Below are 14,663 nucleotides of genomic sequence, written 5' to 3'. Positions count from 1 at the left end.
CTCAAAGCCGAAGCAGCGGTCACAAGTCCGAACGGTTTTCGGGATTGATGGGTAACAACAGCAAGTCTGAGTATAAATTGACAGACTTGCTGGTGTATGACGACAGATGGGACGACTGTTCAACGAGTGATGATAATCAACGGTCCCATAAGTGGGAGTAGTTTCGTTATGTGTATAAACAGGAAAAGAAGGGTCGCGGGATTTTGCATGACACTTGCCCTGTTCCCGGGCTTTCAATGGGATCAAATCAGGGTATCATCGAATGCAACTATAATGCGTAAACGCGCGTGGTGGAAAAAGAAAAAGAAGGCCGGGAATGCAGAACTCTAAAATCACACTCTCCGATCACATCGATCCTTGTGGGAGGAGGCCTGGTCAGACTGGTTGAACGAGACGGCCTTGGTCTTGTCCCAGCCTCTCACAAGTCACCAACCTGCCAGAATCGGCATCGTGGACTCCCCACCATCAGCTCTCTTTGAGTGCCTGGGCTTGAAGCGACGGAGCCTGTTTTTTCAAGGGACCGCTGGGACTTTCAACTGAGAGCGCCATCAGATAACAACATTCTGGCTGTTTGCACAAGTTTAGTCACGTTTCGCGTGGTCAGAAATTCCTTCATGAAATAATATAGGAATGTTTGCTTTTGATCTTTACGTATATCAGGATTTAGAATTTCCTTTCTTTTTTCTTCTTTTTTTTTTTTTAACTCCTTCTTCTTGAAAGGGGGGAAGAGGATGGGGGTGTTTAGGGAGGTACATGCAAACGCTGCCGCTTGTGCTGTTGCACTGAGATTGGATAGGTATTCCACACTGCCACCGCTGCCATCATTGACCAGTGAATCGGGTGGTTGGGAGTGGGTTTTGCTGATGTGTGATGGGCCCGCCAAATCCCGCGCGTGGAAAGGTTTCGGTGGTTCTGGCTTCATTGTGGCTCAGAATCCTCGGCGCCGCTTCTCCGTTAATGCTCCACTTTTCCGTAGGCTGTCTGGTCTTCCGTTGGGCGGGTTACTCCCGTTGCGCTCCACTTCGGACGGAGTCTCACGTTGCCTCGACACCGCATTGTTGACTTTTGTCGTGATGGGGAAAGTGCAAAAAAGGGGGCAAGTCATCGCGAGTGATGAAGGCACTGCTTACATTTCCCCTGAACAATGTCAAGCACTCCTTACATGGGTACTTGCATGCATTGAGGTGGTTCCTTCTTAACAATGATCGAATAGACCAGAGCGCGGTCTTCAGTTGTTCCCCGCAATCGATTTGTTGAACTCTGTTCATCTTTCTTTCGACTCTTCGAATCACAGCTGCTTTAGTCTCGTTCTTCGCTAGTCACTTCTTCACTTCAGTTTTTGAAATGCCGACCAGGGCCTTCCGAGGACTTGGTTTCTCGTCTTTACTCTGCTGTCTTTCATCAACATGCGAATGGTAAATACATGGCCCCTTCTTGATCATCTGCTCAATGTTTTCTCTCGTCCATGTCTGAACTTCGATGCTGACAGCTGTGTTTTCCAGAAAAAAATTCAAGTCGAGGTAATAAAAATGTCCTCTTTCTTTGTTGCTGGCCAAAGACGTAACCGTTGAAGCCGCGTCGCTTGCTCGTCCGAGCAGCACTGAGTGCTTTCAAGACAACTAACACGGCCTCCACGAGGCAAAAAATTGCAATTAAGCGCGGTTGATCGAATGGACTACCGCCATGGGTAGGTATATCATGCAGTTCAACGTATCTGGTTGGAGTCTCTCCTCGTATCCTGGACTCGGTGCAACACACTTCCACCTTCTATAAGGATGCGGCGAAATTTAGGCAAACGAACAACTGGAACGGATCCTTCTTCTACCGGCGATGAATAAATGGCGAGACACGCAGCCGTACACCACACATGACTAAAACATCACCCCGTTCGAAGGAGATACGCGGACGCCTTTCCAATTTCTTTCCCCAAGACTATTTAGGTGGTCTACAAACAGTATGTCAACAAGATGATCGACATTCGAAGACGGATGGTCATTTACCCTTTCATGGTCGAACGAATCGTCGTGGGAAGTATACCGCTATATCACGGCCCCGGGACATCTCGACAAAATTGGATCTCCAGCTTCATGTAGCAGCTTGCTCCGGCACCTCCCTGGACTGGTATCGAAAGGGGCAGGTTCGGAAATTAATCGCCTCGATTAAAGGTTTGAATGATGAGTGGTTGCAAGGAAGCTGACGGCTGGCTATCGCATGAGAGAGAATTCAGATACTGCCATCGGCTCAAGGATTCGCGTACCCTCATCATGGCATTCCTATGGATTAATGTTCCCCGTATTCTGATCTCCTCCTCTTTTCAGCTTTCAGCTTGCCTAAAGAGCCAGATGTCACCGGATGCCTGGGCGGTTACATATTACCTTGACACCCAACCAGAAAATCTCTTTTCCGTCAACCACAAATTATACCGAAGCACTGGATTCTGCGCGTGGATGGCCTCCGAGGATCCAAGCAGGACTATCCTTACATCCCGAGTCGACGCGGAAGTTTTCTTCCAAATAACCTTGGAATTCGGACGAAGCCAAAAAGATTGCATCCTCAGCTTATCATCCTGCAACAACTTAAGGTTACGTCCTGCCATCGAGTCATTTCTTTAGCTTGGTCGAAGAAACTATTGCCAATCGCATAATAGCATGTTCGAAGCTTCGCAACAAGATATGCGGACGGAGGTGCGGTGGGCTGGTGTTGTCTCGCAAGGGCTCTCACACAAGCATATGACTGCAGTGCACAAAAGGGGAGCATTTCTCTGCTGTGGCGTTTGATACAAGAGTAGGAAGATGAAAGCATGTAGAAAAGGTCTTTATTATCACATTTTGTGGTAACGATTGAGATATCTGGTGTCGGTGTGGTGATACAGATACTGGTGGAATGTACGGTTGACAACAGACTTAAGCTGCACTTAAGATTACCTAGTCTATGTACGAGCGACGAGTCTGGGCGGTATCTAATAGCGGCATGTACATACACGTGTACCTACCACGATTTGGCCACACCGCATGTGCACACAGGGTCGAGTCGATTTTCTGTTACGTACAGCCACCGAAGTTTATTCCTCAGCTTGAATGCTTCGAGGTCACTTGATGTCGAAATTCTTTGCGATCCCGGCAGGATCGCAACTTCGATAGACCCCTCAAAGTTTCTCAGAGCCACTCCACTTCAAGCCCCTGTTTGCCTTTGGGTAACAGCGGCTAACAGCGGAGATGTCCCTCCTCCCGCTTTCGGCTCATGGTTATCTTCCAATATTGTCAATCCACTTCAAAGATCGAGTCATCTTTTCTGTGACTCCATCTACAACAGTCATATGAAACCGGAGTATTTAACTATCAGCCCCCTCACATTTTGAATTGTATTCTGCACTGAACATCAATCACATAAGCTTTGCGGAGCAAGCACACGGACCCCGGCCGACATCGCGGAGTTCAACCCATCCGTTCCCCGAATTCACCAACACTACACCCGGCCACAATGCGGGAAGCGCTCATCAACGGCTCCGGCGCCGCCTCCAACGATGTCAGTGCTTTGGAAACGCTTGGTCCCGCAGCCAAGCTAACGGACGCCGACCCTTCTGAGATCCCACCTGCATCAGGCCCCAGCCGGGAGAATGCAGTCACCATCAGCGACATCCTCGAGAGACGTGCCAAAGCCGGCAGACTCATTGCACCGACCGCTTCGTACTCGGATAGCGACATGTTTAAGGGTCCGGTAAGTCAATGGACCCTACCCTAAACCCTGCTCCTATCTTATCTTATTCTCATCCACCGTAGCAAGTAGGAAAACCCAAATCCAAGTCTATGAACCGTAAGTTTCCTCCTCTTAAGCCCAGTACATCTGGTCAAGACATTTAAAATTCTTACAACCCCTTAGATCACCTCTCCTCCGAATCCCTTTCCCGCCACCCCTGTGCCCTCAAACAAGCCGCCCGCCACCTCAAAAACCCCGGCATCATCTCCCTCGGCGGCGGCCTTCCCTGCGCCGAGTACTTCCCCATCGAGTCCATCACCCTCAAGGTACCCACACCGCCTCACTTCTCCGAAGCCGCCACGTCCCAGTCCGGGGCCGAAGTCCGCATCGGCAAGTACGACACCACCGACCCTTCCATCCAGGGCACCTACGACCTGGCCATTGCGCTCAACTACGCACAAGCCTCCGGCTCCGCCCAGCTGTTGCGGTTCGTCACTGAGCACACTGAATTGGTCCACAACCCGCCTTACAGTGACTGGCGGACCTGCCTGACGATAGGCAGCACGGGTGCTCTGGAGCAGACTCTTCGCATGCTCTGTGACGGGCCGGGGCGGCGTGATTGTCTTTTGACGGAGGAGTATTCTTTCTCCACGGCTCTGGAGACGGCGGGGCCGTTGGGATTGAAGGTGGTGGGTGTCAAGATGGATGGGCAAGGGTTGTTGCCGGAAGCGATGGATGAGCTTTTGTCGAACTGGAATCCGGAAGAGAGAGAGGGCAGGAGAAAGCCGCATGTGCTGTACACGGTGCCGAGCGGACAGAATCCCACGGGCACCACGCAGGGGTTGGAGAGGAGGAAGCAGGTGTATGAGGTGGCGAGGAAGCATGATTTGTTTGTGATTGAGGATGAGCCGTATTATTATCTTCAGATGCCGTTGGAGGAGTCCAAGGAGACGGGGTCGGGGACCACGGCTGCGAAAGAGGGTGAGGGCGAGGGCAAGGAGGAGGAGACAGTGGAATCCTTCATGTCCTCACTCATTCCCTCCCTCTTGTCCCTGGATGTCGACGGCCGCGTCCTGCGCATGGATTCCTTCTCCAAGGTGGTCGTTCCGGGGTCGCGTGTCGGGTGGGTGACGGCCTCGGAGAATATCATCGAGCAGTACCTCCGGCACGCCGAGGTGTGCAACCAAGGCGCCAACGGTATCTCGCAGGTGATCCTGTACAAGCTGCTGGACGAGCAATGGGGACATGAGGGGTACTTTCAGTGGTTGATGAATCTGAGGCGGGAGTATACCAAGCGGAGGGATACCATGGTGACGGCGGCTGAGAAGTTCTTGCCCAAGGAGGTGGTGAGCTGGACTGTGCCTGTTGCCGGCATGTTTGTAAGTTTTCTGGCTTGGTTTTCGACCCCTACCTATGGTGGTGAACTTGGATATCAGCATGAACGATACTAACATGACGTTCTGTAGTACTGGCTCAAGATCGACCACTCCCAGCACCCCGGTATTCAGGCTGGAAAAGGCATTTTGGAAGTTGAAGAGGAGATCTTCAATTCCTGCATCGCCAGGGGCGTTCTGGTTGCTCGAGGATCTTGGTTCCGCGCTGAACAAGATACAGAGCCGAACGAGCTCTTCTTCCGCGCGACGTTTGCGGCAGCAACGGCCGAGAACATGACAGAGGCAATTAGAAGGTTTGGAGAGGCCATCAGAGAGAGCTTCAAGTTGTGATCAATTTCATGGTTGGCTATTGATGGAACATGATATTTTGGTGCACAGCGGTCCTTTTGGATATGGGTACGACATTGACATACAGCAAGTTTACAAGAACTGGCAGCCAACATAAATGGAGTAGCGAAACGTTGTACTTGATGAGAAGTACCAGTGGTATTATGAGCAGAGAGACAAACCGCCTAAACCGGGGATGCGAAAGTCTTACGTCGCAGGTAGGTATATACAATGCTACTGGTTCAAACAAGTCATTCCCGCTTCGCCTCAAAGAACGCGACCTTGACTCCATCGCCAGGCATCAAGACAATATCAGTCTTCATCCTCGGCTTGCCTCTATCAATTTCATCCATGTAGCTCACCACCCGGTCGTACCGTTGGAACAGTCGCGTCAGCACATATCCCATCTCGGTAAGGGCGAATTGCTGGCCAATGCAGATACGCGGGCCTCCGTTGAACGGGATATACTGCCACGGCTTAGGCTGCCAGTGGAACCAGCGGTCTGGAGAGAACATCTCAACATCTGGGAATTTCTCGCTGACGGGAGGGTACAGATCGGGTCGGCGCTGCATGGCAAGAGGGCTATAACCGACGGGTGTATTCTTGAGAATAGCGATTGGCTGAGAGCCATCAGGACCACCGCCACGGGGGAGAGTAGTGTCCTTGAGGGCCATCCGTACACTGTACACAATGAAAAAAGTTAGGAAACAATCATCTTGTGAAGAAAGAGGTTTCGGAGACTTGCTTGAAAGGGACTACGGGGTACAGCCGCAAGGTCTCGTTCATGACATTCTGAAGGTACTTCATGCTCTTGAGATCATCATATGTGGGAGCGCGGTCAGGTCCGACGACGGAAAGGATTTCGGCGCGTAGCTTCGCCACAGCTTCGGGATGGCGGGCGAGCTCATAAATTGTCCATGAGAGGGTGCAAGCTGTTGTGTCACGTCCGGCAAGGAGAACGGCCATCAGCTGGTCGTGCAACACTTGGCGGTCTTTGGTGAAACCAGCAAGGGCATGGAGAAAAGTGTAGCCCTCGTCTCCCTTGGACTTGCTCGCGAGCTCCTCCTCATCAAGTCGAAGGGCGCGATCAATGTAGAAGTTGATAGTCTCGTCGATGACTTTCAATCCTTCCCAAAAAGTCTTTCTCGGCACAAAACGGTTGAGAGGTCCGGCCCTGGCGATGACGATCTGTACCCGTTGTACCTCCTGGAACGCGTCGGCAAAAGGTTGTACAGGGGTGCTGTTTTCTGTCAGTAGCCTAACATATAGGGAAAGAGGCATTGGGTAGGACAAACCTCAACGACTTGATATCTTTGCCAAGGAGGAAATCGGTGGCGGCATCCAAAGTGTAACGAAAGAAGAGATCGCTGATATCGACCGGCTTTCCATTACCAGCTTCCATATCGACCATCTGATCCTCACCATCTAGGGCTCCTCCATTGGCGATTGTGCGAAAAAGCATTTGCACATGATTTTCAAAGCATTGCAAGTCACTGACACGGTTCTTGATGAATTGGGGACGGATTAGTTGACGGCTGGCATGCCAAAGATCGCCATCGGTCGTGAAGATGCTGTCACCCAAGAAATCCTTCCACTCCTGATGGAAGCCTTCGCCCTTGCCGTAGTCTTCAAACTGGGTGGCTAGAATGGCCTTGATGTTTTCCGGCTCCGAGGTAAAGATGATTCGATGACCAACAAGCCTAACCTCGCCAGTGTATCCACCAATACTTCTGAACATCTGCTGCCAAAACTGGAGGTTTTTGTGCTCAGCTGCCATCTTTAGGGTGGTCCTGATGAACTTGATGCCTTTATAATGGTTAGTATGGTCTGATCTTTGTTGGAGGATGCCAGAGGGGTAGCTCACCAAAAAGTCCACTGTCGCGGATCTTGGGAGGCCGCAAACCCATTCTGGCGATTCTGAAATTCTGCCATACTACCTGCAAGTATCTAAAGACTATCAAGCCGAGAAGCACCCCTCCAAATATGATCGGGGTATTCTTCAAGGAGAGGTTCCCAGCGACGTCTTCGACTAGGCCCATTGTGACGGTGCTAATGGTATGTGAGCAAGCTCAAAAGCCTCCCTCGGCCTTGGAAGTTCTGGGAAGACTTGGCTCACAGCTTCAGTGAGGTGAAGTCAAAGGTATGATAGGAAGGTGGAGAGTATATTGCCGAAGGATGAATAGAAATGGACAAGATCATGGGCTTGCCCGATGTTGATTGGGGAGTAGGACAGATAACATAGAAAGAGAAGAGTACGAAAAAAAGAGGAGGGGCATCAAAACGTAGTGATCTCTGTCGTAGGCGGGGATACATACTCTGCAGCCATGCAGGAGCCCACCATCCTAGCCGGACACTAGTTCTAGGTACAAAGGTGGCAGGCCGGAGTTGAACGGGACAACAATAGTGAATACGGGACACGAGAGGAAGCAAGTCTTTGAAACATAGGACCTGTCTACTCGTCAGGTCTACAAAGCAAAACTGGCCGTCTGACTAGTGGCGGGCCGACGAGTAGTACCCCAGGTTCGGATATTATCCAAACCCGCCAACGTGATGTTCCCGTTGAGTCTGAGACAATTTTCTGCGTATTGTGGACGAAAGCGTACTGGACGGAATGATCCCTAAGTCCGCCTCCGTCACCCTGGTAGAATCTCCTCATAGCCATGCTGTCAAGTCATTAACAGGAGCTGTCGAGCAAGAAAGAATGACGGGAAGGTTGATCAGTTGGCCAGCCCGCACGGTCCAAGTGATGGACATCGATCCGTGGCCTGTGATACACATCACTGTCCAATTGCGCCTTCAGTTTTCTAAACTTTGACTGGGAACGGCAGGCAGCGCCGAGGCTTTCTTGTCGCCGAGAAAAATCTAAAAGAGGGGAAGTGATCAGGCCGGACGAACTAATAGGAAACGGCGCAATGGTTGAGCCGCACTTGGTAATTCACGTACAAGCGAAATGTGCGACTGCCGCACAAGGTAGGAAGGTACAACTTACAGAACTGTGTAGCATCGCGGACGACTGGCTCTTTCTCTTTTTAGTGCTGTTTTCTGTCGGACACAATGGAAAGTTTGCAGATCCGGAGTCGAATGACAGCGGCTGTGCCGAGCGGATTCCGCAGGTCTCTCTCCCATCACATTCATCCATGTTGACGTCCAACACCATGCCCGGCATCAAACACCGATTCGCGGTTATACGTTCGGCGTGTCTATCTACCCGTCGGACCATTGCACAGTGCCGACTAACGTGTCGAAGGTTCCACCGCCAAGGAGCATGAAGGTGCGAGCCCCATCACGGCAGCGGCCTCTGCATCAGCATCGTTCAACCCTTCGAGGCAAGAACTTTGATTTTTCACCCAAGGGCGTGTCCGATGGCCTGGAAATGGCTTTTGGAAATGGTTTCTGGAAATGTGGTCCGTATTAGGTACTTCCACTTCGGGGTAAAACGGGCTAATTCCTAGTCCCCAGTTATTCTTGGTTCGATTTCCAGAATCCTTACCTAGGTAAAGTCTACATTGATGTGAGTTTCAGAATAGTTGGCAATACTTACTTTTTGGATGCTATGGACGACAAAGAATGCACCAATCAATGACCAATACAGCATTCCCGAGCCCAAGTTTCCAGGTCATTGGACACGCCCTTAAAAAAAACTACAATGACCGCTTGAGTGTACTACCCATCTGGTAGTACGTCTCTCGTGCTACTATAGATACCGGTCTGCACGACATCGTACTACCCGAACCCCAAGGGAGTGTGGGTTTGCAGCACTTTTGTCTTTCTTCTACGAGGTTGATGGTGTCCCATGATTCCGGGAATGTTTCTCAAACGAAAGAGGGATCGAAGTTCCAGTGTACGGGTTAGCTTGAAGTGCACTAATAGAATTCTGCAAAGTAAATACATTTTCAGGTACCGTCCTCACTTCTCCACGAGGAAAGAAGCCCCTCGAGGCCCGCACCGCAGAACGTGATTTGCTGCTCCACAATGGAAGCGGATTGGCGGGCGGCCGAACCCGCTACACTTCTGAGACACACCAGGTCACTCCATACACTACTTCCTTCTGCTTCACACACTTGGCGATTATGGTTTGTTTGTTTCTCCATCGAACCTGCACTCTTTGGCACAAGAACAGCTAACTGGATAGCACAACAAAAGAGTCTTCGTATGGAGAGTGCAAAGAAATAGCTCGGCGAAGTTCCAGCCATCATATCGATGTCTCCTTCGATATTCGGTGCTCCTTCAACGAACCGCCTCGGCCTAGATGGCTCACTGCAGTGATTGCCCTACTCGTGCCTCGAGGTCATCTGTCTGGCTTAGGTCTTTTATCTTTCACCCCCATGACACCACCATTCGACATCATCGACACATCACACGATGGGTAGGCGGACAAGAAACCAGAAACCATTGTCACAGATGGATGATTGCTTGGCTGTTACATCCCGCAAACCTCCAGATCCAGAACTTCAGATGATCGCTTCTTTGGAACCGGGCACTGCGAACCCCGGCTCTTTCGTCAACCATAGCTTTCTCGTTTTGGTCACATAGGTTAGCCGCTTCGGGATCATCCCGACCCTGGTGAACAGCACTCGCTAGTGACAGATAAAGCTGGGGGCATCCTGGGCATGGTCGATCAGCAAGAAGATCCCGGTTTTCTGTCATCGACCGTGAGCCAAAGACAAATACGACCAGCGAGAACAAGGCTGCCCTGGATGGCATTTTAAAACCCCTCAGACACAGCAAGGTATACGACCCTTATCTCTCTGCTAGGAAAACTTATGCAGTGGTCCGGCTGTAGTAGAACCTATTGGACAAGTGTCACAGAAAAGCCATGATATGTAGAGCAGTTTTCGAAATGTTCCGATGTTGATTACGACTAAGCTATGTTCACAGCCGCAAGAACAAAACACAAGCAGCGCAAGGCCCGCCTCATACCTTGCTGCGTTATGAAACCAAAGAACGCCGCAAACCCAATTCGATTGTATCATCCGTGTCCAGCAACGGCACGGTCGAGCCACCACGCGGCCCTCCGTTCCGTTCTCAAACCCGCGGATACTCGCACGACTTGCCCGTCGGATCCTGCGTACACCACGTCATGTACACGGACGACGACTGCACGCCCCTGGCGACCAAGCGCTCCCTGAGCTCCGACAGCCTCGGCGCCGCATCGAGTTGCGTCCGGTTCTGGCCTGTGGCCGGGTCGATGCGTCCGGACCAGAGAACCTCGCCAGCAACGCTGGCCCGCGGCCAGATGATGGTATCGAGGGCGATGGGGTCAATGGACTCGGCCCACACGGCCACCTCGCCGCCGAGGACGAGCTTGGCCTCTTCCTCGGTCAGGTTGGCGGCTGGGTCGTATGAATAGACGTGGCGCCAGCCCTTGTAGGGGTTGCACCAGTCGAGGAAGGGCGAGAAGGCGGTGTAGTCGGCGTTGTCAAAGTTGAGCCATTGGCCGCGGCCACAGTCGAGGTACTAAATTTTGGTTAATTGTCAGCTTTCCTTGGCTTCTACTTGCGGTTCAAATTTCATTGCTTGCCCCCCCCGCTTCCCCCCAATCCCCTTTCCCCCCCGCGTCCCTTGCGTTTCAATTCTTGTCTTTCAGGCTCCAAACAAACATCGAGATGAGAGTCAACTTACCCAAAAGTTGTAATTGCTATCAATCACCTTGTGGCCTCTGCTGGTCAAGTTCTTGACCGAAGACTGACCAAGCCACGTCTGCACCACGACATCCTTGCCAAGGTTGACATTCCACTCGATCGGAATCTCCTCCCAAGTGAGGGGCGTCAGGCCCTCCTTCCTGATGCGCTCGTGCTGCTTATCGACGAATTTTTGAAGCAGCGGGCGCAACACCTCAGTATCGTTCGACTTGATGCCCTCGTCCAGCATCGAGTCGTTCCTGTTCAGCTCGTCCCCGCCAGTGTGGAAGTAGGCCGAGTACGGCGCAACGCGGGGCAGCAGATCGTCCCACAGCTTTCCGAGAAAGTCGTCGACCTTGGTGTCGTTGAGCTTGAAGGCGCCGCAAGGAGGCTCGACGCACCACCACTGATACGGCCACTGGTCATATGCGACAATGAGGTCCGGGTGCGAGAGCGACAAGGACCCGATGTGGCCCGGCATGTCGATCTCAAAGTACACCTGCACGCCCCGGAGGGCACCGTACTTCTGAATGAGGTCGATGTCGGCGGGCGAGTACGTCTGGCTCGAATGGTAGGCGCCCTTCTCGGCCACCTCAGGCATGGAGATGATCTGAAGCGGCCATGATTGCGAATCGGTGACGTGCACGTGCAGCCGGTTGAGCTTGCTGGTGGCCATACCATCAATGGTCCGGAGGATGTTCTTGACGGGCATGAATGTGCGCGCAACGTCGAGCAAGATGCCGCGGTGCGGGTACTTGGGCTCGTCCTTGATCTCAACGGGCGCGTACGGCGTGTACCACGAGGTGCCGGTCGAGTGCTGGTAGAAGAGCTGCGTGAACGTCTCGAGGCCGTGCAGCACGCCGATATAAGAGTCAGCCGTCAGCTTGACGTCGCCCTCGACGCTGAGGGTGAGGCTGTACGCTTCGCTGACCTCGCCGGCCAGTGCGGGTTTGAAGGCGGTTTTGGCATCTTTGGCCGTCTGAACGATCTCGAGCGACTTGATCCAGTTCTGACCCTTGTACAGGTCGGGCTCGAATTCAGACAGCTTTCCGCGGGGCTGGAGCATCCAGGGGACGATGTTCCTGGAAAAGATGGAGCCCAGCGCGCGCGAAACGCCGGCATGGACGATCTCTTTGCTGCTCAGGCTTGAGGCGGAATAGTCTTCCTTGTAGACGAGCTGTTGTTGCGCTGGTGTTTTAGTGAACAGGCCTTCATAGCCCGGACCAGCAGATCCGCACACGTTGTTGGATGCAGAGAGAAAGAAAGAGGAGGAAGAGGAGGAGGAGGAGGAGAAGGAGGAGAAGGAGGAAGAAGTTGGGCGCCTTACAGGTTCTCCATTATAGGTAACGTTGATCTTCTGATGCAGGTACAGACTTGAGTTGCCCTTGGTGAAGCTCTGGGGTGCCGGCCATATCGCGGATACTGGCTCGAGGAGGGCAACGAGTGAGACTGCAAGCAGCCTCAGCGAGGGCATAAAGACCATTTCTTGACAATCAGTTCGGAGTGTTGTGAAATCTCGTTGAGATTGTCTTATTGAACGGGGGCAGTTCGTTTTCGATATACGAGGTGACGCAGATATCGGGCGTGAACGACTTGAACCAAAGGTACGAGGTTGATGAAGTGGAGGACAAGGCCCTGAGAACAAGGGAAGAGGTTCTCTTTTAAGAACGTTATACAAGGGCTAGAACTTGGTAAACAGAAACGTGAGGGCTTAGAAGGAGTGGCTTGGTTTTTTATATTGGATGAGAGAGTGATCATCCGAAAAGCGGTTGAACCTTTAAACGTAAGAAGGGCCGGTGACCAATCGGACAGGGGTATCTACCCTGGTGGCCTGCCCCTTGTTGTTGTGTTGCAACACAGCAGGTAGTAGAGACGGACGGATCATGGATGACCATCCGACCATCCTCCATCATGTTGCTGTCTTGTCCTGTCTTGTATTGTCTTGCCTTTTCTGTCGGAAAACCTGCACACGCCGTCCCTCTACATGCAGTTACAAGTGTTACCTCAGCCTGGCTGCCCTGGGCTTCCTGTTGTTGATTCGCAGGGTTCGTTGGCAAAACTAAATAGTTGGCAGGTAAGTATCTGCAGTGACTAACTACCAACATGGTATGCTGAAAAAGCAACACGCGAGAAAGATGCGACGTAACGAATAAGCGACTGTCAAACAAATAGATCAGTTAGGTTGGATGGCTAGACGAGACTCGGTGGTGGATCACAGATCACAGCCGCCGCTCAGGGTCAGGTCAGGTAGACAGGGCAGTATAACAGGGTATGCTAACCCCTAGAAAACCTCCATAGATCGAGTCAAAAAGAGTCAAGACACAATAGACAACGAAGAAGCTGTTGAAAAAGAAGGCTTGTGAGATACCAATCGGGCCACCCAAGAAAAAATCAACTCAAAAGATGAAAGGGAATGTAACCCTCCGTACGCAGTACGCAGTACGTGGGAACAGGAAGCTCGTACGTACTGACTAGTACCTAACCCCCATCCAGCCCATGGCACTCAGCGTATCTGCGCCGTTGATGAGACTCTTTTGTTCAATTAGACCATTGACCCATAGAAGGCTCTTTGTCCGCCTCTTTGGATGTTCGATTTCTTGGTGTTTCTGATTTTTTGCCGCGTCATGTGTCGGAAGTATGGTAGAGGTGATGTCCCAACATTATCTTGTTGGTTGAGGGTGCAATCGCTTTTGGGGGATGTAATGATGTAATGTGCTTGGTTCGCCTCTTTCAGAAAAGCAGCTGCTGTTCGTTGCAATACAGTGTACTGTGTACAACTCTGCCAGCATCGATCTTGTTAAAGCGAAATCGCCACCCTACAGTATTTCAGGGGTTCAGATGTGGTCAAGCCAGCCATCTTTTGTACGAAGGCCAGAGTCCTTCACACTTGCAAATCACCACGCTAACAGGGTCAGTGCCGGCAGAGGTGTACAATTGCGAAACGTTACGTCAGAGGGATTTAAGCTTAGTGGACCTAAGTTTTGGAATAACAGCTTCATGGGAGACATGGAAACGTCTTTTTCGTCGATGGCGAAGTGTGCGAAGAAGAAAAAGATCGAACACTATCTGGTATGTTTTAGTGCAAGTGTGTTCGGTGCCAGTGGTGGTGGAGTGGTGGCAGTACCTACATCACAGGTAGAGGTACGTAGCCGGTAATGTATGCATATCGATAAAGTCGCCGTGCGGAGGACTACACTACTATATGGGTTGAGGTTCGCGGACGGTGGGCCCCAAGTACGGTAAGTTACACCACAGCTTTTTCTGGTCGGTAAGCCATGCGTTACAACACTACTTATGCATATGCTCTCTCCCTGTGCTCTTGGCTTGGCTGTGAGCTGAATGGAAATCTTGTGATGCCATGCCACGATGAACTGCGCCCCGGAACGGAGTAAAGAAGGGCGAAAGATGGTTTTTTATTTCTTAGATCGTACATGGAAAAGGCTTTGGGCGGCCGTGCTTCCGAAAAGAGTGATACGATTGTAGTTGATGTCTGAATGTTCACCACACCTCCCACGTTCACGATACTTCCTGCGTGTCCTGCTTCTGGCAACTCGAGCCTCAATGTAGGGCGAAGGCGGTGTTCTGGCATTCCGGCATACTCTGCCTCGTAGTGACAGATCTTGAG

At 51.6% G+C, this 14,663-nt stretch overlaps 4 protein-coding genes across 4 annotated transcripts; 1 reads left to right on the top strand and 3 right to left on the bottom strand.

Annotated features, from left to right (window-relative positions):
* Positions 1–3,480: 3,480 nt before the first annotated feature.
* On the top strand, positions 3,481–5,420 carry B0T23DRAFT_393264 (PLP-dependent transferase; the record flags this gene model as incomplete). Its single annotated transcript, XM_062838066.1, has 4 exons — positions 3,481–3,717; positions 3,780–3,813; positions 3,880–5,075; positions 5,163–5,420. The coding sequence occupies 4 exons, from the start codon at positions 3,481–3,483 to the stop codon at positions 5,418–5,420; spliced, it is 1,725 nt and encodes a 574-aa protein (XP_062695214.1).
* A 248-nt stretch (positions 5,421–5,668) lies between these two features.
* On the bottom strand, positions 5,669–7,456 carry B0T23DRAFT_402163 (cytochrome P450; the record flags this gene model as incomplete). The annotated part of the gene is made up of 4 exons (XM_062838646.1): positions 5,669–6,098; positions 6,163–6,657; positions 6,713–7,223; positions 7,282–7,456. 4 exons carry the CDS (start codon positions 7,454–7,456, stop codon positions 5,669–5,671), a joined length of 1,611 nt encoding a protein of 536 aa, XP_062695213.1.
* A 2,257-nt stretch (positions 7,457–9,713) lies between these two features.
* Positions 9,714–10,282, bottom strand: B0T23DRAFT_70303 (uncharacterized protein). The gene has a single exon (XM_062841668.1). It carries the CDS (start codon positions 10,119–10,121, stop codon positions 9,813–9,815), a length of 309 nt encoding a protein of 102 aa, XP_062695212.1. The 5' UTR covers positions 10,122–10,282; the 3' UTR covers positions 9,714–9,812.
* Positions 10,282–12,721, bottom strand: B0T23DRAFT_70281 (glycoside hydrolase superfamily). The gene is made up of 2 exons (XM_062841666.1): positions 11,040–12,721; positions 10,282–10,874 (listed from the first exon to the last, which is right to left on the bottom strand). The coding sequence occupies exons 1-2, from the start codon at positions 12,519–12,521 to the stop codon at positions 10,443–10,445; spliced, it is 1,914 nt and encodes a 637-aa protein (XP_062695211.1). The 5' UTR covers positions 12,522–12,721; the 3' UTR covers positions 10,282–10,442.
* Between the last annotated feature and the right edge of the window lie 1,942 nt (positions 12,722–14,663).

Source organism: Neurospora hispaniola, assembly GCF_033458365.1.
Source record: "Neurospora hispaniola strain FGSC 10403 chromosome Unknown B0T23scaffold_2, whole genome shotgun sequence".
NCBI classification, from domain to species: Eukaryota; Fungi; Ascomycota; class Sordariomycetes; order Sordariales; family Sordariaceae; genus Neurospora; species Neurospora hispaniola.
Note: the sequence above shows the minus strand (reverse complement) of the source record. Positions and strands in the feature narration are given on the sequence as shown.

Coding starts and splice junctions, on each gene's coding strand:
- B0T23DRAFT_70281 (XM_062841666.1), bottom strand. CDS start 12,521: ATGGTCTTTATGCCCTCGCTGAGGCTGCTTGCAGTCTCACTCGTTGCC. Junction 10,875..11,039: donor ATAGCAATTACAACTTTTGG/GTAAGTTGACTC, acceptor ACCAAAATTTAG/TACCTCGACTGTGGCCGCGG.
- B0T23DRAFT_70303 (XM_062841668.1), bottom strand. CDS start 10,121: ATGCCATCCAGGGCAGCCTTGTTCTCGCTGGTCGTATTTGTCTTTGGC.